At 55.2% G+C, this 23,878-nt stretch overlaps 1 protein-coding gene and 1 long non-coding RNA gene across 6 annotated transcripts in view; one reads left to right on the forward strand and one right to left on the reverse strand.

The window, feature by feature from the left end:
• The window catches only part of LOC308490227, a 17,373-nt gene extending 8,160 nt beyond the window's left edge, over positions 1-9,213 (forward strand). For 2 of the 4 annotated variants that reach the window (XR_013992175.1, XR_013992177.1), the window contains exon 2: positions 8,988-9,213. This is a non-coding gene — a long non-coding RNA (uncharacterized lncRNA). The remainder of the gene's footprint in view (positions 1-8,987) is intronic. The other 2 variants (XR_013992176.1, XR_013992178.1) reach the window with 1 other exon arrangement.
• VSTM2B (V-set and transmembrane domain containing 2B) overlaps positions 8,717-23,878 on the reverse strand; it is an 18,971-nt gene continuing 3,809 nt past the window's right edge. The window contains exon 4 of one of the 2 annotated variants that reach the window (XM_081032155.1): positions 8,717-9,397. In XM_081032155.1, coding sequence (XP_080888281.1) covers positions 9,309-9,397 — 89 coding nt within the window. In that variant the 3' untranslated portion in view covers positions 8,717-9,308. The remainder of the gene's footprint in view (positions 9,398-23,878) is intronic. The other variant, XM_081032154.1, reaches the window with a different exon arrangement.

Genomic DNA, 23,878 nt, shown 5'->3' on the forward strand with positions numbered 1-23,878 from the left:
ACAACTCCTCCGCCTCGGCTCTCTGCGTTCCTTCTTTAACCCCACGTTTTCATCTCTGTGGGATAACGACATTTGGGGACGAGCTCTGGGTACTGGCTGAGCTCCAGGAACTGGCCGAGGTCACTTCAGGAGGCTAAATCTTATATCTGCTCTGGGGGCGTCTCGTCAAAAGGCAGAACAATTGGCTTAAAAGTGCAAAACTCAATGTGTCAGTTACTTTGTCTCTAGGAGGTTATGCAACCAGTTTGGATCTTTTTTTTTTTAAGAAATTGACTTTGTAAGAAAACCTTGAAATTCAGTTTTCCCTTCTCAGAGAGGCTTAGAGACCATGTTACTTATAAAATGTTTTGCAATTCTTAGGATAATAATATCAAAGAGGAAAAGAAGACCATTCTCCAAACTTTAAACCTCCTTCAGTGGTTTCACTCAGCCTTGCCTGTCAGAAGCCTCTGTGACTGTCGCACAGGGCTCCAGGTGGCGGCGGTGGTGTTCCTAGTGGAGCGGGAGGAACTGGAAGGTCTTGTGTGACTTCAGCACCTCCTGAAGTGCAGTTCCGCTGTTAGTCTTCGGTGACGGCAGACGCTGCCAGGATCCTGGCCCCGTCCCACGTGGGACATGGCAGCCCCACTTTCAGTAGCCAGCACCCCATCTCTGCCTGAGGACTCTTTTGTCACTGGGCACCCCGACCCAGAGTCCCAGGGGATCGGCAGCTCCAGGAGCAGTTCTCAAGGACAGACAGCGGTCGATGTATTAAGACCCCAGCTCCCTCTTCCCTTGCTGGGACAATGGTGACATGTGACTTGCAGTCTCCGAGACTTCCCCAGTGGAATCGGTTTCACTCTCCCCTGCCGGTGACAAGGAGCCTGATAACACTGTCTTGCCTGCCTTCCCCACTCTGTCCCATCTTCCCTCTCCCCTACAGATATTTCACAGTCTCCCAAACAAACTGCTTTTGCTCAAACCTTCATGACAGGCGCTGCACCTGGGGCCACCCAGGCTAGGACATTCAGTACTGTGGGCACGGCACGTGTGTGGTCCCGCCAGTCACTAGAAACGTCAGAGGCCATGCTATTCCTTGGGCATGGCAGGCAGCTGCTTAGTGTCATAGTGTATCTAATAATTATGAGGACCTGTGCAGCGTCCCTCAGACTCCCTCTGGGGCGCACTCTTCTCCCATCCTCAGTCTAGGGTAGTGACAGGCTTGTGACTCATGCCCAGCCGACAGGAGTGCCATAGCTCTCTGGCCACTGTGGCTGGTTCTCAGAGTGCCACTGACCCAAGCCAGACCAAGGAGAGGCAACCCCAGGACTTTTGCGGAGCTTTAGGGAAAGAGGTGGTCTCTTTGCCCGGTTGGTGATGAGTGGGGTGTAAGCTGGGAGCCACAGGAGAGGGGTCTGCCCACGACCCATAGCCCACATCAGCTCCGAGGAAAGCAGGCTGGGAAATGGAGGGAGAAGGGCCTGGTACAGTGTCGTCAGCATCCACAGCTGTGAAGCCAGACAGGGCAGAGGGAACGTCCTGTGTGGCACAAACAGTGTCTGCTCCAGTCACGACACGTGACAAGTGACATCTTCATCTCCGTACCTGAGTAACCCGGATGTAGCTGTCCCCCCCCCCCCCATTGGAATGTCTGAATAATAAGCTCCCTGGGCATTGCAAATGGGCTTCTGGAAGAATTCCCATTTCAGTCTTTACCAATGGCACAAAGTGGGAACTTCAGGTATAGTAACCAGCAAGGACAAAGCCTCTGAATTTTCTCTCCGCTTTAATGATTTTTTGTGTGGAAAAAGCACATGGTAGCAGGCCAAACGCCATACATCTCTTTGATAAATAAAAACCAATTGCTGACATATTTCCTGCCTGACAGATCGTTTTCTTAGTTCCTGCCTCATAAAATTTAGGGTGGGGGGGATGGCAAATTTCTCATCTACCTGACGGATTTTACTTTCCTATGCTGTCAACAAACGCCTCCTTCGACCGGGGTCTGCCTGTCGTTTGCAAAGCCTTCGCGCGACCGTTTCTGTGGCCGTTTCTGTGTCCCCGTGAGTCCGTGTGCAGAAGCCTGGCTCTGACGTTTCCTCAGTTTTATCGGAGTGGAGTTCTCCTTGTTATTTTTGATTTGTGGTGTGCCTGGGTTTACCTCCCCCCTCCCCCGCCATCTCCACCTGGCAGGTGCCCTCTGATTCATGCGGCACAGTCTCCCAGGCGCCACCCCCTGGGGCTGACGCTGGGTGTCACGGTGCTGCCCACGAGATGTATCCGTCTCGAGTGGACTCAGATGCCCACACAGGCTGCCTTTTGCTCAGACACCTTGAGACCCACTGGGTCTTGTTTCCACAGATCAATGCAGCTCAGAAAAAGAGGCAGTGGGGCTGCTTCGTCTGGTGACAGCTGCTCGTGAAAAAGCATGGAGTTTTGCCCAAACACCAGCAGCTCCTGTGGGGGGGGAAATCCACCTGTGTCTTGCCTAATAGGACTACAAGCGTCAGGGTGAGGGAGGGAGGTCTCTCTAGGCCCAGCTCAAATGCCACGTCCACTTTTTCCCACACACATTTGATGAGCCTCTGTTGTCCCTCCACTGCACGCTGCCACAATTACTCGTTCTCCAGGTCCCTCTCCCTCCATTACTGTGCTCGTCACGGTCAAATCTGAGTTCCAGCCAACTGTGGGCGTGTCCACCCCTCCTGCTGGACCACCAGCTCTTTTATGGGGAGGGGCCCCTTCCATTGTCATCTCTCTCCTCTACAGAGGGCTGTTTACAGAGTAATAATCAATGTGTGTTTGTTTAATGAATAAAAGTAGCTACGGACCAGGTTTATACAGACCTTGGGGGTCCATGGCCCCCATGACACCCCACATCCACAGCCTCCCTCTTCCGAGTCCTGGTTGCCACTCATTCAGTGCTTGGGCCAAACAGATCCAACTTTGGGGTGGTGGGGCATGGCACATCACCCACGCCGGATGGGCAAGGTCCCTGCCTGTCATCTGCTCCGTGCCTCCACCCTCAGCCGCCCTGGAGACAGGTCTGAAAACATCAGCTGCCTGGAGAGCAGCTTTTCATAGAGTAAATGTTCTGAAAACTTGGGAAGTTCTGTGTTTATGAATGGAAACCTTTTTCTTTGATGAAATTCTTTAATTTTATTGCTTTTATCTCATTACAGAAGTAATAGACGTTCATCACAGACGAGTCAGACCTCACAGTCAGGCACTAACGTACACACAGTTCCACCTGTCACGGAGACATAAGCTTCCCACACCTCGGGGTGCAGCCTTCCAAACCTTTATTTGTGTGTGTGTCTGCTTCTCTTTCTTTGTATAATAAAATTGGGATTCAAACCCTATTGTAAACACGCCACAGGAGCTTGCTACTTACAGAAATTCCAAAGTGGTTCCTGTTGGGATATGAGTAATCCCCCTGGGATTTATTTGTGCTGCCGACTCAGGCAAAATCTGGAAGTCATAAAGTGCTTATGGTTGGGTGTGTATGTGTCTCATAATCTCTGAAAATTTCTATCTCTGTCTCTGCCTCATATTCATCCATCCATCCATCATCCATTCATCCATCACCCATCCGTCATCCATCCACCCACCATCCATCCATGCATCATCCATCCACCCACCGTCCATCTGTGCATCCATCCATCTATTCATTCGTCCATCCATCCATCCATCCATCATCCATCACCCATCCATCCACCATCCATCCATCCATCCATCCATCCAGCACCCATCCATCATCCATCCATCCACCATCCATCCATCCATTTATCACTCATCCATCCACCATCCATCCATCATCCGTCCTTCCACCATCCATCCATCATCCATCCACCATCCATCCATCATCCATCCATCATCCATCCATCATCCATCCATCCATCCATCCATCCATCCATCCATCCATCCATCCATCTGCCATCCATCCATCCATCATCCATCTATCATCCATCCATCCATCCATCCATCCAGCCAGCCATCATCCATCCATCATCCATCCATCCATCCATCCATCCATCCATCATCCATCATCCATCATCCATCCATCATCCATCCATCCATCCATCCATCATCCATCATCCACCCATCATCCGTCCTTCCACCATCCACCCATCATCCATCCATCATCCATCCATCCATCCATCATCCATCATCCATCCATCCATCCATCATCCATCCATCCATCCATCCATCATCCATCCATCCATCCATCCATCCATCCATCATCCATCCATCATCCATCCATCATCCGTCCTTCCATCCATCCATCCATCATCCATCCATCCATCCATCATCCATCCATCCATCATCCATCCATCCATCCACCCATCCATCATCCATCCATCCATCCATCCATCCATCCATCATCCATCCATCATCCATCATCCATCCATCATCCATCCATCATCCATCCATCATCCATCCATCCATCCATCATCCATCCATCCATCCATCCATCCATCCATCATCCATCCATCATCCATCATCCATCCATCCATCATCCATCCATCCATCCATCCATCCATCCATCCATCATCCGTCATCCATCATCCATCATCCATCCATCCATCCATCCATCATCCATCCATCCATCCATCATCCATCCATCCATCCATCCATCCATCCATCCATCATCCATCATCCATCATCCATCCATCATCCATCCATCCATCCATCCATCATCCATCATCCATCCATCATCCGTCCTTCCACCATCCACCCATCATCCATCCATCATCCATCCATCCATCCATCATCCATCATCCATCCATCCATCCATCCATCCATCATCCATCCATCCATCCATCCATCATCCATCCATCATCCATCCATCATCCGTCCTTCCATCCATCCATCCATCATCCATCCATCCATCCATCCATCCATCCATCCATCCATCATCCATCCATCCATCCACCCATCCATCATCCATCCATCCATCCATCCATCCATGCATCATCCATCCATCATCCATCATCCATCCATCATCCATCCATCATCCATCCATCCATCCATCCATCCATCCATCCATCCATCATCCATCCATCCATCATCCATCCATCCATCCATCCATCTATCATCTGTCATCCATCATCCATCATCCATCCATCCATCCATCCATCATCCATCCATCCATCCATCCATCCATCCATCCATCCATCCATCCATTCATCCTCCATCCATCCATTCATCCATCATCCATCCATCATCCATCCATCCATCCATCCATCCATCCATCCATCCATCCATCCATGATGCATCCATCATCCATTTGCCTCTATGTATTTCCTATTGAGTGTTGAGAGGCTGACATGAAGAGACAGGCAGGGAAGCCAGGGCTGGCTTGATTGAGCGCCCTCGCAGGGAGTCTTGCGGTCAGTGCCACCTATTACTGGTGTTCCCCAAGGACTGGATTACATGGCAGAACAGGAAGAAGCCTGCTGCACAAATTAAAAATGCTCTATTATTTGCAGCATGGAGCAGACCAGCTGAAGATCAGCATCTTCTCTTTGAACAACATAATTGAATGTCTCTCACTGAGCCCCTCACTGTATTGATTTGAATTAATTATTTGTGCATTTGTAATCTCCTGACTTCCCCTGCCCAGGAGTGCCCCTCCTCCCCAGCCATCACCCCCAGCCGGGAAGGCTTTCACAGTTCTAGAGACAATCACTCAAGTGGACTCCGATTTTGCTGATAAAGGAGATCCTTTCTTGTAACACTGACGTTCCATTTTATGGGCATTAACATTCTGAGAAGTGACAGTGGTATGCCCTAGTGCAAAGTACTCGTTCATTAGGACCCAGGTTGGTGAAGCTGTGGGAGGTGGTGGTGGCGGGATCAGACTTTTGCCCTTGAGGGGCTTAGAGTGGGTCAGTGGAGGGGAGCTCAACAACGGCACGCCTCTTGGTATTTAGGGAGCAGGAGTATTTCAGCTGCCAACAGCTGACCAGGCAGTGTGGGTTATGTAGTTAAAGTAGCAGTATGTTGGGAGATTGGGCTGTAGGCACGCTGCAGACCTTCCAAAGCAAAATGGAAGGAACATTTTGTATACTGCGCTTTACTAAAAAAAGACACAGAAAAATCAACAATTGCAAGAAAAAAGAAAACTCAGGTTTTCTGCAATTTAGCTTCTTCGCTGTGTTCTTCAGTCGAAAACTGGGTACATGTTATTCAAAACATCAATGACTTGCTTTGGGAATGGGATTCTGGTTAACTCTAAAACTTCCTTTGCTAGGCGTCTTTGGGGACCATTCTGAATGGCCTCAGTGCCTGTGGCCCTATAAGTCCAGTCCGGCCACAGCGGTGAGAGGCTGCTGGCGACAGAGGCAGGATGCGGGCGCAGAGGGCGGTCTGAATGCCCGTGGATTTGCCCACAGGTGCTCACAGACTGTACCTGCAGGAGGCAGGACAGCGGGTGGAGAGGTGGTAGGGGTTGTAGGCAAGTGTGGGCACAGCTGCCGTGTGCTGCCTGAAGGACCCGCGTGGGTCACCAAGAGGAGTTGCTGTCAACCAGGGGGCACCTATCACAGTGGTACAGTGTAGGGCTGTCCCCTCCGCCCCCCTGCCAGGCCCCCGCTGGGGTGGAGCTTGCCCTCCTCCACCCCTGCCTCCTGGCCCTCATTTTGGCAGCAGTGCTGACCCACAGTCCCTTCTGGCCGACCAGGCATCCTCACAGGCTGGGACCGCAGCTTCTGAGCCACCCCCAGTGCATTTGTCCAAGGTGAAATCAATCGTCTTGTCCTCCGACCCGTCTGCCTTGGGCTGGAAACAAAATCCAAAGGAAAGGGTGTTTTGGGTGCTGAGTCCAGTCCCACAGCCTCTGTTTTTGATGGGTACTTGTCCCTTCTGGTCTGTGTGTATCCCAGAAAATTCAGCGCAGGCTGCCTGTTCTCCGTCTTCCGACCTTGGAGTGCTGCATGCGCGACCTCAGGGAGCACCTGCCCAGGTGCCCATTGATGCGCTATATGGATCCTCCGCCTCTCCCAGGGGTGCTGGTCCACAGGGCCCGGGCTCAGACGGATTTGCTCTGGCCTCCTCTGGACCCGGATTTCTCCTCGGTCTCAGTCTGACTGCCATTTGCTTCTGTTGGAGGTTAAACTCCCACTTTAGGGAACTGGCCCTGCCTCCCCACTACTGCCTTCTCGGAAATCCTTGGTCCCCAGGAGGAGATGTAGGGCTCTCTGTGCAGAACACAGGGCAGCCCAGGAGCAGCTCCCCACAGCACACCTGCCTCCTCTCCCGGGTGCGTCACACCCGGACCAGTGGCTTCCGGGCAGGAGCCTGGCTGACTGCGTGTCTGCAGGGGCTGGTTTGGGTGATGGGAAATGGCTCCCCAGCTCCAGGGCCCTGGAGTGATCTGGCACAACGTCAGCCCATCATTGACACGTCCTTTCCATTCAACCTGGCATCTGGGAAGTGCCTTGTTCTTTTCAAGCACAGAGGGCCCATATTTAACATGACATTAGCCTGCTGCAGTATTGAGTTAACTATGAAAAGAAATGATCCTTCTGAACAGAAGCACTATCCACCAGACAAAACGATTCAATTTACAGCTCGATTGGCGCTGATCAATAGAAATGAAATGTGAGACAACGTAAGGCACCCACCAGAAACAGCAGGCTAGAGACGGCCTTCTCACGGGCAGCCCAGCCCGTCAGCTCTACACTGGGGATCTCTGCACGTGGGATCGTCCAAATGCACTTCTCTTTTCTCTTTCCCCTCCAATAAATACCGCAGCCTTTGCCAAGAAGTCGGGATGGGCTGGATTCTGTGGAAATAATGAGCAACCCCAGGCTCAGCGGCCTGCAGCTCCAAGGCTGATGCCTCGTCGTGCTGCAATTCCAGTGCTGGCCAGCACGGGACGCGCCGCGCCCCGGAGAAACGCGGGACCGAGCTGGCCGCCTATTTACCGTCCGGAACGTTGCTAGTCGTCATTGTCAGAGGAAACGTGTTTGGGAGGCTCTTGCACTCGCACTGCAATGCCTGGGACTGGAAGCCGTGCACGCTGCTTCTGCCCACAGCTCACTGTCAGGACTGACTGCGCGGCGCCCCTGCCACACGACGCCAGGAAGCGCAGTCTGACCACAGGCGGCCCGGAGGAGGTGGAGGTATTTGTGAGCAATATGAATGACCAGCACACTTATTTAAAACTGGCCGGATTTGGCTACTTAATGCGGCCCTGTCACGGAAGGAGGCATAACGGCCCCCAAGGTGTGTTATCCCTTCTTTAAGATGTATCTAACCGGCCCCAAATGCATGTAATTCAGAGGCTCAAAACAACGGAGAGGCTCAATGCATGGAGGAAGAGTGGAAGGCCCCACCTGGGCCCCAAATCCCCCTCAAACTGGCAGTGAATCCAGTAACAGCAAATACATCTGGATGTGTAATCTCCAAGTGGGCGAATGGTTGGTTACTTAGTTTAAACCCAGAGCGAAAAGGCTGCCTATTGGTTTCTATCACACCTCTTCCCAGCTACCCGCTTTCCTTCAGGACCCAGGCTGGGGGCTCCTCTCACTCCTGGCTGCCTGGGGTCCCCTGTCCCCAGGGGACGCTGGGCAAGCGCTCTCCTCCGGTCTGCTGAGTGTGGCCTCGGCCAGGTGTCCTGGGCTGGGCTGTGTCCTGGGCGGCACCCAGGCGAGGGTGCAGCTGGCACAGGGGGCAGGAGGTCACGGCATCCAGGCTGCACTAGGCCCTGAGGCTTAACATTCACACAGGGCTGTAGAAAGCTTATTTCAAAGTCGTTTTTTATTCAACTGTTATTCAGCGGTATACAATACAGTTTATAAACAAGTGTCGGACCTTGTTTCCAATGTTTATTTAAAAATAAATATTATTGACAGTGAAGTTTAATTATGATAAGATGTATCTTTTTAAAATCAAAATGTCTCAAAAGAAATAATTTAATTAAAAAAGGTAAGCCCCCAAAGAAAAAGTAAATAAAAAAATTCCTAACACAATAATCTACTAAAAATATTTTGCTTTGTCAGAAAGGCTGTGACCCAGCATTTTTACATCGTACCCTAAAGACCGTGCAAAATGAAGACCTGGAGGCCGAGTTTAGAACAGAAAAGCACATAGAAGTCGAGAATCATTCATCCCGTGCGCTCTGCGTGGGCCAAACTCCACCTGATTTGGAAACCGGATGCATTGTTTCTGGTGTTCTACACTTGTGTAAGTTCCCCCAAAATATGATTGATTGATTTTCCACGTGGACTTTGTCATGCTTCTCTCAGTCTCTGTGTCCGTCTGCGGTCGGATCCTCACCCGCGGTCTGGGCCGGAGGCGCGCAGGACGCAGGACGGCCTCTGTCAGTGTCCCTCCAGCAGGCGAAGGAGCTTGTGTGCAGCTAACAGGAGCAGGGACAGCAGAGGGTCTGTGGTGTAGGTGGGGCCGGTGCCTGCAGGGGCGAGAAAACGGGCGCGGTTAATGCCTGCTTCAGGACAAGGGAGCTGCCCATGCGCAGACAGGCCCATGAGCCTTCCCCAGGCCGGGGCGCTGGACCGGCTGGTGCCGGTGGCTGCTTCTGGGCAACAATAAAGCGTTTTGCTGATGCTGTTTGTGTACAGACCGTGGGTTTCAGGAACCGGCTGTGATCAGACGCCGGCGCCTGGACTGAAGCAGGGTTGTGCTACACTGTAGATCTCAAGTCCAAGTCATGATTTTAGTTGAATAAAAAGACAATATGCTCTCTCTCCACCCCCGGCCCCCAGTACTATGCTGCAAAGTGCCCTCAGCATTTAAGGCCTAACCACCACCCTCCTCCAGGAAGACTCCAAGATTGCACACGACTCCAGCCCCTCTACTTCTGGCCTGACCTGCATAGCTTGGCACTCAGACACCATCTCAGGCGTCCTCACGTTTCCACGAGTCTCCTTTCCTTCTTTCCATGCACTGCCAGTCCAGCCCTTGGGCGGAAGTGGGGAGCTCAGAAACTGCTGGCTGGTGGGGGTGGGGGGGTGGGTTAGGGTCCCTGAGGAGAGACTCTCGCACTATTCTGGTGGGAGGTAACTGCCACTTGCTCCTCCAGAGCAGGGGTCTAAGGCAGGGCCCCTGGTGTGACACTGGGATGCCTGCGCGCCCATCTCTCCATCTGTCTGTCCCCAGGGTCTTCATCTGTTGGAGGCCCCTCCGCCCTCCCCTGACCCTGCCAGCTGGGCTGGAGCTCGAGCCCACAGGAGGCTCCGAGGCCCTTCCTGTCCAGCAGCTGTGGTACCGGGGTGGCCGGGGTGGCTCTCCTGACCGGGCGGACAGACCTGCTCCCACCACCTCCTCGTCTCCAGGTGGAAGAGGGATCAGTCTTTTCTACCCAAGGCGTTTTCCCCAACCCCTAACCATTCTTGTTCTGGTTGTAACTGTCCTCGTCACGCGGTTCACGTCCCAGGCCCATCTCCCCTGTAAAAGGAGGGGTTGGACCTGGGGACCCTTCCGCGTTGGGACTCCAGGACTCCTGATGTCCATTTTGGGAAACAAGGCTGTGCTCAGACATCTCAGTGAAAAGGGGTGCAGGCCGTCCTCTGTGCACGCCTCAGCCCCAGTTAATGGTTTCCAAACACGGTTCTGAGTGCCGCTGAGGAGCAAAGGGCAGGATGAATGTGCCAACCTTCCCCGTCGGAGATTCATTTTTCAGACAGTCGTCACTGCTGGCCCTCCTTGCAGTGTGACCCAAGTTGACATTCTGCCTCGTGCCAACCATGAGCATGAAGGGCCAGGGTGCAGTGGTTGCTCCCATAACTTGGGTGCTCCTTTGCCACTCCTCGCTGTCACTCATCACTGGGAAGGACGAGGCTGGATGTGGTGACGGACGAGGAGATGGATGGCCAGGTGCCTGGGCAGAACTCACCTGGGCTCAGGAGCTCAGAAAACGGGTGTGGCTGGCAGTAGGTGGAAACAACCATCTTGCCACTCTGTGCTGGGCCAGCGCAGAAGCAGCCGGGGCTGGCGGGCAGGAGTGGTGGCCTCCGGGCCAGTGCCTGGGTCTGCAGTGTCTGCTGCTGGGTGTCTGTGGGGGCAGCCAGGGTTTGGCTCCTGGGGGGCACCACACCCGCTCCCTGGTATGGCATCACCATGGTGTGGGGCCGGGACCCGAGAGACAGGCTTCCAGGCCAGCTTGCTGTGTGACCTGTGACCACACCATTTACCTCTCTGGGTCTTGTGTCACACTGCATAAAATGAGGATGTACATTTGTGTGGCGTCACCGGGTTGTGATCCAGATTAAGCCAGATCGTGGTGGGAGGTTGCAAACATGGCCCCCCCTCCCCTCCTCACTCATCTCTGTGCCCCCAGCCTCACGCCCTGTGTAACAGTGCCCTCCCATCCTGGCTGGGCTTGACCATCTGACTTGCTTTGACCCACAAATGTTATCACGTGTGAAGTGAGCAAAGGCTAGAAAAGTGCTTGTGTGTCAAGGCTTGCCCGTTCTCTGAGACTCTTGGAACCCACTGCCATGGGACCGAGACTGGGCCAGCCTGCTGTAGGATAAGAGCCAGGGGGTGTCCTAGCTGAGGCCCCACTACACCAACCAGCCCCCGGGAAAGGCCACTGACCACAGATGTATGAAGTAGTCTGGCAGAGACCGGCAGAAAAGCCGCCTCACTGACCGTCCTGTTACCCAAAGCCACTGTATTTGGGGCTGTGGGTTTCACAGCAAAAGCCAACTGATCCAAGCACGTAAGCAAAAGTGCCCCAGAGTCATCTGCGCGGCGGACAGGTCTCACCGAAAAGGACAGCGTGGTGACTTCCCCAGAACACATTCCTGACAGAATGAGAACAAACTGTCTCCCCAACCATTTCTTTCAACACACAGACATCCGCGGACCTTCGGTGAAAGATCCCAGGGCTCGGACTCTCCTGTTGCATCGCTCCCAGATATCCAAACACTCTCTTTCCCCAGTGAATCAGGACAGACCAAGGAAGACTGGCTTCCAGGCTGGCCCTGGAGAGTGGTCTCGACACCCTCCCACCTGTGCTGTCTCCTTGGAGGGACAGTGACAAGGGCTTAGCACTTGGCTGCTGGGCCCCCCGTCCTAGTCCCCACTGTTTCCTGGAGCAAGCCAGGACTGCCCACTGCTGCCTGGGCGCAGCTGAGCTCGGACGTCCTGGCCTGGCCTCTCACTCCCACCTGTGTTCCAGCGGACGGGGGGCTGCTGTGCTCATGACCTGTCTCTGTTTCCTCTTTGCAGAGGGGTGCCGGGAATAGCCCGGAGCATGGTTATCTGTCCTTAGGGAGTGGAGAAGTGGCTGCCGGGCGCTGAAGGAAGTGTCTCAGGCAGCACTGCCCACTCGTTCCTCGTATGAAACAAGAATCCCCGTTTTCCCAATCATTCTAAAAGAAATCAAGGCTGCTTTGGCTCTGCGAGGAGCAACTGCTGCCATTAAGATGGTGGCAGGACAAGCAGCCCTCTGAGGCCTTTCGAGAGGCCCCCAAAGAACTCTATGGGTGCACCCAGTCCCACGGCACGCAGCAAAGGCGCCAACCCGAGTGGCTTCCTGCTGGGAAATCCTGCCTTTCCATTCATCCAGCAGGAGCAGAATTCTAATGGCCTGTCACAAAGCAGCACAGAAGCCCTGAGGCCACAGCGCCTGGTGACGCAAGTGAAGGAGGATGCTATGCTTACACTTTCAGGCCATCCTCTGGGACCCTCGCGCTGAACACACCGTCCGCAGGCCAAGCCTGTGAGTCTGGTTCCTGGGGGGATGCAGGGTGGCCGCTGGTCACCCCTACTCTGGCCTGGCCTCCCACAGGCATGGTGGCACTTGGGACCACCCCCACTCTGTGTCCTCTGCGCCATGGACAGGAGACAGCCGCAGCCCCTCCCTGTCGGGGGCGTGGGGCCCCAGGCCTGGCTGGCTCCTTCGCCATTGCAGGCTCACTGGTGGCCTAGGAGCTGCAGCCAGCGACAGTGCCCTGAGTCTGAGGCTGCACTGTTTTCCCCTATAGCGTAACAAGTAAAACTTATTTCAGGTTTGAGGAAAGCAGAATTCAAATGCACTAGAGGCCCGCCCCTGCCACAAACATGAGTATAGGCTGACCTGGCACTTGGGGAGTCAGAGGGTCAGGCTGCAGGCTGACACAGGGACAGCTGGCCTGGCCCCATCCAGCCCTGTGCCAGAATATTCACACGGTGAATGCAGGTAGCAGAGGGCTGGATGAAGCCACGGGGCCAGGAAGCATCCTTACCCTCACACGAGGACGCTGACCAGGGGCTCGATGACAGGCGCCTCTGTGACAAGCGCAGCAAGGCCACTGGCCTCTGTTCTGCATTTCGAGCTGCCCTGACATGTCTGGATGGAGTGCCCTGGCTCAGCCAGTTCACCACGCTGGTCAGTTCCTCTTTCCCCTTTGGTCGCCTGACGGGAGAGGGCCGGCCCCAGGTGGCAACAATCTGAGCTTGGCTAGCCTTCACGGGCGGGGCTTAGACATCCACTTGGCCACAGGGACGGCGGGCTGTCTGCCTGCAGCGGCTGGGAACACGGGCTCTCCACCTGTTCCCGTCCCTGGCCCTCCCGGGCACTCATCCTGGCCCTCGCCATGCCTGCGCCATAGAAACCCCCCTCCTGGAGCTTCCTGGGGCCAGGGTGCAAGGAGGCCCTTTTCGGGGGCGGCGGGGGGCAGGGGCTTGTGGAGTCAAGCAGAGAGGGCACTTACGAACACCCTAGCCTTGGTCAGGCAGCACCCTTTTATCTGGGGGGCATGGGTATGGTCCAGAAGCACCCTGCCAGGCCAAGCACACTGCTGGGGGCACTCCTGGTGGCTGGCCCCTTGCTCTTCCTCACCGTCTCCCACTGTCCCCATCCTTGCCTCATGGGACACAGCACCGTCTCCTACAGAGCCCAGGGCAACACAGCGGACCGTCTGGTCTACACAAGGGTCTGACAAATCGTAAATTAGAATCAGACATATAAAACTTGGGAGACTTGTACATCCAAGCACGGAATTGGCGTCCAGGGAAGACCCTCACCCCGGGTCTGCTGCTCTTCTCAGCGCAGATCCCCACTTGCTGCTCCCCCCGACCCTGGCCAGCGTGGCTGCCACTCACCCCCTGGCCCCTTGTGCAGTGGCGCCTCCCTTTGCCCGGCCCACTCATCACCCTCCCCAGCCTGGCCCTCGGTGGCTGGCTGAGTTTGCAGTTTCAGAGCCACCCCTGGGGAGGGATCCACGAGGCCAGTCCTTTGTCCCTACACTGCTGTGTGACGCTGCTGTGTGACAGTGGGGGCTGGTCTCCTTACTCCCACATTCCTGATGCCACCCAGGCCTGCCCCGCCCTGGCTCTCTGCCCTCCTCTGGACCCCGCGCGGGGCAGGCCAGGTGGCCCAGCCGCAGCTGCTGGGAAGATGCTGCCTCGCAAGGAGGCTGCTTCCCTTGCCAGCATTTTAATTAAAGCTGCTTCGTGGGTATTTATTCAAAAGGAGTCAGCGAGGAATCATCGAATACTAACAGAATTGGATAGAATTCACTTGTGCCATAGAATTAATGTGTGCTGGTAACTAGGACAAAAACTCAGAGTAGCAAATGCCATTGGGTTTTAAAGGAAACAGAGATATTTGGAAGAAAAGTTGAGTGTGGGAGACGGAGTGCAATCTACGGACGAGATGTGGATCCCTCGGTCCTGTTCTGACCCCACCCTGCTGGCCTGGCCTGCCCCTGCCTTAGGCAGCTGGCTCCTGGGTCTGAAGACAAGCCTCCGAGCGGGTGACAGTATGTCCACCGTGATGATGCCCACGGCAGCCTCAGTGGCCAGTGGGAGGAGTCTGAATGCTCCCTGGGGAGCAGGGGGCTGGGGCGGGTGTCACGTGTCCCTCTTAGCCATTCCTCGCTGTGCATTCTCTCTCTCTCTCTCTCTCTCCCCTTGCCATGGCCTGAGTTCAGCAGTGGCCTCTCTCCAACGCATTTTCCTGCCCCATTGTCATCCTGCGCCCACCTCTCTCCTTCACACACACCTGGAAAACTCACCTAAGGTGCAAAAACTTTATGGGTTCCTTCTGCCCACAGGAGAAAGAGCCACCACCTCAGTGCCATGCCACAGCTGGACTTCTCTGGAATCTTCCCCAACAATGGCACCCTCGCTGTCCCCCTGCCACCAGCCCAGGGCTCTGGTCCACCTTTCTCAAGCACCTTGCAAGCACCTTGAGGAGACACCAGTAACCCCTCCTTTTCCTTCGTACAGGTCTGACCGGTGCCTCAAGCCTGGAGCAAGTGCTGCCTTCCAGAAGCCCTCCCAGAGCTGTCTCCTAGGGTGGGGTCAGGAAGAGCTGCCGGCAAGCAAAGGAGCCTGGACTAGATTCGCAGGGACCGGGCTCGCTGCATCAGCCCTGCCCACACCAGCCGCCTGACCGCAGGGAAAGGCCTGTGTACCATTTTTATTAAGTGATGCCATTGAAGGATCATTTGGGGCAAGACCTCATTTCAAAAGAAACAGAAAGCTGGGAAGGAGCTAGCAACAAAGTTGGCCAGATTAAAAAGCCGTCATGCATGTTAAACACGGATAAAGTCTCATCGCAGGAAGCAGCGTGGGGCTCGGGCCCGGCCGAGGCACTGAGAGGTGCTGTCTGTGCATAGAAGTCACACTGTGGGTTCACATCCCAGACCTGCTGTTTATCTCAGCCCAGCAAACGTGGGCACTCAGTGCTCTAGGAAGGCAGCTCAGGGTGTGGGGCCAGGCCTGGGCCTCCTTGCCCTGCTCAGCTGAGGACAGGCGGGGATGGCAGACCAGAGGCCTGAGGGCGGGGGAGGAAGGGCGGTGGGCCCTGAGGCTAGCGCGGCCAGCGGCCACATGCAACACACAGCGGCCTCTCCTCTAGCTTTCGCCTTGAGGACACCTGCATCTTTCTGTTTCACACTGAGGACTTTTCTTTAGAAACACAATTTAACTAGAAAGGTTAACACATTTTAATTGCCTAGGGATGTGCTCTGAAAATTCTAGAACATGTGCTCATTAAATAAAATGAGCACAGAGGAGCTGCCCAGGATATGCCACGCATTAAAACATGACCCTGCAGACCAGAAGGCATTATGAATTACTGCCATGTGTGTTTTTTGTTACATTCGTCTTTCAATGTGAATAGTTACTCATCTGCCCACCTGGAGATTTAATTTTTTAAATGCTTGAAAAATTAAATCTACATTAATTTTACTTGCACAATAATCATCAAATCTTGGCTGGGCTGCATCCACCAGGGTGCCCAGTGTCGTGCAGATGGAGGGGTCCCCTGAGGGTGGTGCCATCTGAAGGCTGAGGGGCTGGGGGAGCTGGGGACTGGCTGTGTCCACCTGTGCCACCCACCCCTCCTGTGGCACAGGGGCTGCAGGCGGAAACGACTGGCTTGGAATTCTCACCAAGCCAGTCTGCGCTATGCCACTGCCTGGGACTCTTCTCCCCGAAGCCTCCTTCTTGGAACCTACAGGCCGAGCATGCAGTGTCCAGGCACAGGGAATGCCAGCCCCCCATGTCTGCAGCCCCAGCCACTCGTCCTGCACCCCCCATGCACACACCTTCCCATTCATGTTTCAGCCACGTATCCACTCACCGTGCCATCCCCGCTCGCCCTCCACCACCTCCCTTCATCCCCCGCTCACCCCTCCCCCACCTACCTTCATCCCCCCCGCTCGCCCCTCCCCCACCTCCCTTCCACCCTCCCGCCCTCCCCCGTGCTCTCAGCCGTCCAGTCCCACATCCTTCCCTTTGCTCACCCCCCATGTCCCACCCACCCATCCATCCAAGCACTCTCTCATCTCCTGGCTGGATCGCTGCCTCTCATCCACTCTGCCCCCACCCCTCCAATCTCCACACTGCAGCCAGTGCCAGTGCCAAAAGCATCATGCCCTGCCACCCACTTGTTCCCCAGCCTGTTGCCCCTGTCATCAGGCCTTATGGGGTTCGACTCCTGAGCTACCACTCATGCCCCTGCGCCCCAGCCAGTTACTTTTGGTTAGGCCTTTGTGCTCGCTGGCTCCCTCCTGCCATAGGATCTTTGCACATGCTGTTTCCTCCTCCTGAAAGGCCCTAAACTCTCTCCTTACTGAGCGTCTCTCCTTACCTTAACCATCTTTCAGATTATGACTCAAGCATCACTCCCTCAGGGACCCTTCTCTGACTGGTCAAGCCCCCCCTATTCTTAGCTCCCATAGCCCACGGGCCTGTCCTTTAGAGCACCAGCTACAGGCTGTGATTCCGGGTGGCTCTAAGGCCAGCAACGGAGAATTTGTTGGTATCCAAACCCGGGCTTGCCTCCCAGCCAGCTAGCTGAACAGTGAGGAAGGTGGGAAATGTCAGGAGGAAGGATGAAATGCTTAGGAACGGCGGGGAGTCAAACTTCCTTCTCAACTGTGCTCAGCCTCTCGGGTTCAGGCTTTGTCTCTTCCACTGCAGTGGGCATTTCCTGGATGACTGAGGGGCACTCGGTGTCCCACTGGGTGCCCTCAGGACGTGCCCAGTTTACAGTCGGCCTTCGCGGACCTGAGTGGTCTGCGTCCTGGCAACATGGTCGCTTCTGAGCTTCATGGAGCAGAGCCCACGGGCCTGGGTGAGTGGGTGAGGGGAAAGCTTTTGAAACGTCCACTGTTGCTCTATTTTGTACAGATACCAGGCCCCTAAACACTCCCCTTCAACCATGAAAACCAGAAGCCAGTCCAGAGAGCTTTGTTGTTTCAGTCTGAAGAGCAGTAATAATGCAACAGAACAACCAATACTTTCCAGAAACTGCCTCATCCGGAACCAGCAACTTATGGACAAGCTTCCAGGGCCATCTCATGGAAGGCACCCAAGCACAGTGCGGCCTCATGCTCCGTCCGGTGGCTGGGTACTTCCTGGGCATTTCCTCGGTGTGGACAGCACACCTTTCTGGGAGTACCAAAGCTATGGATGAGCAGGAACAGGTAGGGACCGGCAATTACAGGACTGGGCCTGTCACCTTAAACTTTCCAGCAGCCCCTACATAACACAGGGAAGCCTGTCACTGCTTTGGGTCTGAGTTTCCAGCAGGTGCCTGGGAGTAATCAACAAAGCCCGGGGACCAGGAAAGATGAGACTTTTTGCCCTCTGTGCTGCAAAGGCGTGTTAACACTTAGCCAGCATCTCCCATAAAGCTCAAGGGCTCAGGCCACAGCCAAGCCCTGCCTGCTAATCAGCACTGCACTGCCAAGGCGCTGGACTTCACTTATCCCCACGGATGCCGTGGAAGCTTAATATTCAGAGCTTTGAACTGTGTACCCGGAGGAAGTGATGAGAAGCTCCTGGTGGGTGTGGCTCCCGGGACATTTAGAAAGGCTGGCTCTCCATCCCTGCTGGGGAGGGGTCTGGGCTCCAGGAGGGGCCTGTTTGATGAAGTGAGGCAGGAGGAGTTACGGAGAGCAGCAGAGAGGAGGGAAACCCGTGAGGCATACGGCACTCAGTGCTCCGTAAAAGGCAAGCTCTGTATTATTATTTCTCATGCTCATAATCCATAGTGCGCCTGTTTTATCCCTAATTTAGGGTCTCCTTGTTGCTGACAGAATGGCTGTGCAGGTAGCCAACTGACCACTCCATTTGGTGTGAGCAATCCATGGGGCACAGGGTGAGGGGGAAGGCGGGCCTCCAGATGCTTTCCTGGGACTGACTTAAGCAGCAAGACTAAGCCCCAGGTGCCATTTTCAAGCCTGAAACCACACACCACCTCCAGGCAGCCTCTCCCGATTGCCCCAGCTGGATCGGGTTTTCCCTTCTCGGGACTCCCATTGGTACAGATGGCTTTGTCCTGGAGTTGCAGGGGGGCCGGACGGCCCTGAGCTGGCTCCATGGCTGCCATCCTGGTTCCCGTTGGTGGCAATCACGTGACTGGCTGATGAGAGGGGGGCATGTGGCTGATCATCCCCCACGTGGGCCGCTGTCAGGGAGGATGCAGCATCTCTTGGCAGCTGTGAGGCCATTTCCTGTAGGAAATCCTTTACTTTCCTCTTTCAGGTGCTCAGAGAGCCTCATCTCTCTTCCCTGGGACAACTTCTGCCAATTTTATTTTCTCTTTATTTATGATCTCCATGTCACACCAGAGCTTGAGGGAAGAGTGGACGGTGTATTTGAGGCAATGGTTTTCGGGTCCTCGTGGAGCCGGGGAAACGGGAAGAGCCTCTGACAGACTGCGCCTGGCCCTGCTGGCCTAGCTGGAGACCTCCGCACTGCGGGCATTCTCCTGGTCACCCCGGTCACACCCGCGTCATTTCCACCAGCTCTGTCATCACCGGGAGCATGGGTGACTGAGGGTGCCTTCACCTTGTCCACAGCCCCCTTTGTTCACGGGTTATGGTTGCCATGGTGACACCCGAGCATGCTCCTCTTGATGGTTCCCAGCAGAAACAGCCTCTCGAAAGCCGTCACACCCATGGCTTTGGCTGTCTTTCTCTCATTATTAATTGAAATATTGAGAGCCAGTTCTCTGTGGGCACCAGGCATCTGTTTGCCACATCCAGCTGGCTCTCTGTAGGGGCCAGGGCACCTCTCCTTGGAGCCGGGGCCCCAAGGCTAATTAGAGGTTCACACGCCACAGATCTGATCCCTGAGTCCCTGCAGAGGGGAACCTCTTCCCAACATACAAGCCGTTCAGTGGCAAACGGTATTCTTTTGAGGCCGATCTGGGCTTCACCTTTCCCAGTTAGAAGGGTTTGTCTGGAAGACATTCTGTTTTGTTTTCTCTCTCTGTCTTTCTCTCTCTGTCTCTCTCTTTCTAGAAACAGCAACCAGCAACAAAGTGTTCATGAAAAATAGGTCAGCATTCAGATTAATTAGGAGCTGGATTTACGGACGTGGCTAAGAAGGGGCCCAGTCCCCCATGCGGGTTCTGTGGTGCTAATCCAACCACGTTATTTTTAAGCACAAATATCAAAATGTCTCTTGACAAATGAGACATGAATGAGTTTTTCCACATAAACTTTTAGTGCAAAATACGTATTTGGCTGCATTGGGCACAGGGTTTCCTGGCCCGGCTGTGCAGCAGCTGAAGGGTGAGGACTCGTGTAAACCCCCTGCCCCCTACCTGGCATTGCCAGAGCATCTGGCTTAAAAAACAGAATACAGCATTGTCAGGACTTCTGACTTTCTTCCAGGAGCAATTGCTTAACAGGTGACTGTATGGGGATGTGGGCTAGGGCCACCCTGAAGTTGCCAATCTGAAACGGCCAGAGATCCACGTGACCCAGGCCTGGGATGACCTTGTTAATTAAAAGCTCAGCTCTGGGTTTGCCCTGGGCGGAATCCGTCTTCCTCCCTCTGAGAGCTGCGTTATTCCCTTTGTGGCCCCCAAACGCACCACCCACTTTTCTCCAGTCTGCTCGGAGCCCCTGGACGCTGGGCCCATTGGCTGTATCACCAGGGCCCCCGTGCCCTCAGCTCCCAGGAGGCCTCGGCCAACGGGAGGCCCTGACAGGAGACTGGAGAGCAGGAGGAAATGAGGCCCTTGCTGGGCCCCTGCGGGTCGGCTGTGTCCCTCGACCACGGCCACAGCTCCGGTCAGGCAGGCTCTCCATCCACTAGCGTGTCTGGGTCCTGCGGACTGCTTCCTCCCCTTGCCCCTTTAGGCCAGGGGTGCCAATGGCTCCCACAGCTGCCAGTCCTGGGTACCGGCACACATCCTTCCTTGGCGGCCCTGCCCTTGCCAGCACCTTTAAACATACTCTTACAGCCTCTCCTCCGTGACCCTGTCTGAATGTGCCCTCTGCGTTGCCAGCACCCTGACTGCCACACTCTGCAAACGCTCTTGCCTGTTGACTGCACCGGGCCTTCCTGGTCCCTCCCCCCTCAGTGCCTGAGAACTGTGCGCTCCCCATTCTGCTCATGCTGCTGGCAGCTCCTGGCGATCAGCTCACCTGCTGCCTCCAGGCGACGCTTAGCAGGACCGAGCACTGTTCAGCCACACGGCCCCACAGAAGGTTATCAGGGCTTGTCACCTGGACACGACCTGCAGGCTCCACCCTTCAACAGCCCACCACCTTGGCTGCCTTCAGGGGTGGGGCCAAATGGGACACTTAAGACAGCATGGGTCCCTCCTTGGGGTCACGGCCATTCGGGTATGTTTGTGGATGAGAAGACATCTAACACACTTCTCCATGCCCAGAGTGGGGCACAGAGATGCCCACAGCACAGTGACTCTTCCAAGAGCTTCCCCCCAGAGGGTAAGGGGCACAGGCTTTCTGGCCCCTGCCTGAAGGCCCATCTTCCTGGCCTCCTGAGGGGGCTGGAGACAAACTTCTTTCTGAGACGGGTCTGCATGGTTTTGGCATGTTTGGGAGCTGGCTAGGGTTTTGGGGTGACAGAGACATTAGGGGCCACCACACCCCTATAGCACTACCCTGTCACTCTGGTGGGAGCCCCGCTGGCGATGCTTTTTGGAGGGAAATGAACATGACCTGCCACTCCAGGGATGGCAGAAGAGCCCCGGGCCTGGCTGCTGCCCTGAACTACATGGGCCTGGATACGCTGCCTGTGGCTGGCAGACGTCCAATGTCCTGCTGGGACACCCTGGGCACGGTGCCATCAGAACAGACCTTCCAGAGAGAAGGGCACCTTCCACAAATGGGTTCCCTGCTGGGGGGCTGAGCTGTGCCCTGTGGCCGGCCCAGAGAGTGGAGATTTGACCAGCCATGCCGGGATAGCGAGATCAGCCTTGGTTGGGGAGGGGGAGCCTCAGCAGGAAGGAGCCCCTGACCGTGGCCTCATTGGCATCTGGGTGAGTGCCACCACGTTCACGCTCAGAGATCTCTTTCCCGTGGCGCTTCCCTACTAAAGCTTTTAACACGGTCCCTGGTGCCTCCAACAGCCAACGACCCAGCTTTATCTCCCTCCTTTCCAGCCAGAGCAGGTAATGGCCACGGTGATAACAATGACCATTTATACAGAGATTTCCATACTGAGCTCCCTCTCAGGTCAGGGATTACCACGTCTATTTTACAGAGGAAGACATACATTCAGAGATGGTAATCCAGTTGCCCAAAGTCACACCGCCTGTAAATGGTGGAGGCACCACTCCCATCGGGGCTTCTGCCTTCCAAAGCCTCTGCTTTGCCCAGAGGAATGTTCCAGACTGAGACATACATGGTTCCTTGCCGGGGTCCAAGGGATGGCGCAGAAGGGTCTTCACCAAGCACATCAACTAAGCGAATCACTCTACAAGTCAATAAGCACTTTTCCGGTATACCTACTGTGTCCTAGACAGAATGACTAAGTTTCCCCAAGACACACACTCCCCCTCTACTGTGAAGAGATGAGGATGGAGCAGCCACCAAGCTGAGAACCGCATTTCCCAGCCTGCCTTGCAGCTATGTTGGCCAAGGTGACTGAGTTCTGGCCGATGAATGTGGGTAGAAGTGATATTTACCACTTCTCCGCATGGCCCTTAAAAACTTCCCTTGCCACTCTCTACACCTGCTTTACTCTGAGAGAATGAAGCCCTACCAAAATGATTCGACAGACTATCATCTCAATTTTCCAAGAATGACACTTAGTGTCCTTCTGAATCCATAAGAAGTCCGTTCATTGTATACCATGTAGCCTCTGACAGAGGGGTTGTGGTTCTCTCTGAGAGCTGGATTGAGAAGCCTGCTTCTCATTCTCTCTTCCCTTGTCTGTTGGTTATATGTTGATGCTGGGCGTGATCGTGGAAGCCACTTGTGAAGATGGCAGAGTCTGTGAGCCTGGGTCCCTGAATGCCTGCATGGAAAAGACCCACCCCCAACTGCACAGCGGGACTTCATGTGAACCAGGAATAACACACTTGGACTGGGTTAAGCCACTGGTATGTGGGGGCTTATTTGTCACAGTAGCTGGTGTGATCTTAAACGAATACAGAGGAGAGTTCCAAGTCAGCTGGGAGCCTGGTGCTGTTGGGGAGAGGCCCCCCACAAGTCCCAGATGACTCATTTCCCCCTGGGGAGCCTGGGGGAAGCCTTGTGCAGTGCTGTGGTGCCCGAGAGGGACAAGCCCTACAGGTCCAGCCGGTGGCCAGAGCTGCATGGATAGGCCCCACCGGGGTGTAACCTGAGTGAGAAACGCCTGAGCTCTAATGGAAGACAGACAGTTTGAATCTGAAGAATCAACCGGGAGGTAGGCTAGGGTGCCCAGCACCTGCCATCCAGCAGGAGAGCCCTGGAGCCCGCTGAGGCTGGCAGAGGGTGGGCTGTGCTTGCAGGACCCTGAGCAGAGGGCACAAGGCTCCACCCACCAGGAAGGTGTAGTGCTGCCCAGAGCCCAGCCTCCCAGGGCTGCAAGGTGCCCCCTGGGGGCCTTCCTCAGACAAGAGTGAGGGGTGGTTCAGAGGGAGTGGCTTGCCTGAAATCAGACAAGGGAGTGAGCACAGAGCTGAGCACATCTCTGAGGCCCATCTTTGAGTGGGCGGAGGGCGTGGGGGGCGCCCTGGGAGGAGGGACACACTGGGCAGTACTGTGTCCACCCCTATGATCCCCACTACTGCTAAGCAGTCCCTTCTCCCCAGCAGCCAGCCCTCCCCGATTTTGCAGACCTTCTGCTCTCCGCCTCCCCTCTAGCCTGCCCCTCCCCAGCCCTCTGAGCTCCACAGGAGAGCAGACCTCAACCGCTAACAAGGGTAGGGCCCTCCTCACTGCTCACCCCCACCCCGAGGGCCCAGAGCGGCTGCAGGGATGATTTCTAGCACAGCCTGTGGCTAGGACCCTCCTGAACCTCGCCCAAGGGAGCAGAGGCTGCACAGCGCGGCCCCCCACTCCAGCCTGGACGGTCTGTTTGCTCAGTCTGGTCAGGCAGCATCCAGACACACGTACGCAGCCTGAGGTGTAGAGAACCCCCCCAGCTCAGCCCCCACATTCACAAATACACGTGGCCAATGCTTCCCGCGGCCACCGGGAAGACAGCGGGAAGAGGGCCAAGTGAGGCCGTCGGCCGT

This window comes from Rhinolophus hipposideros, assembly GCF_964194185.1.
Source record: "Rhinolophus hipposideros genome assembly, chromosome: 21".
Classification (NCBI taxonomy): domain Eukaryota; kingdom Metazoa; phylum Chordata; class Mammalia; order Chiroptera; family Rhinolophidae; genus Rhinolophus; species Rhinolophus hipposideros.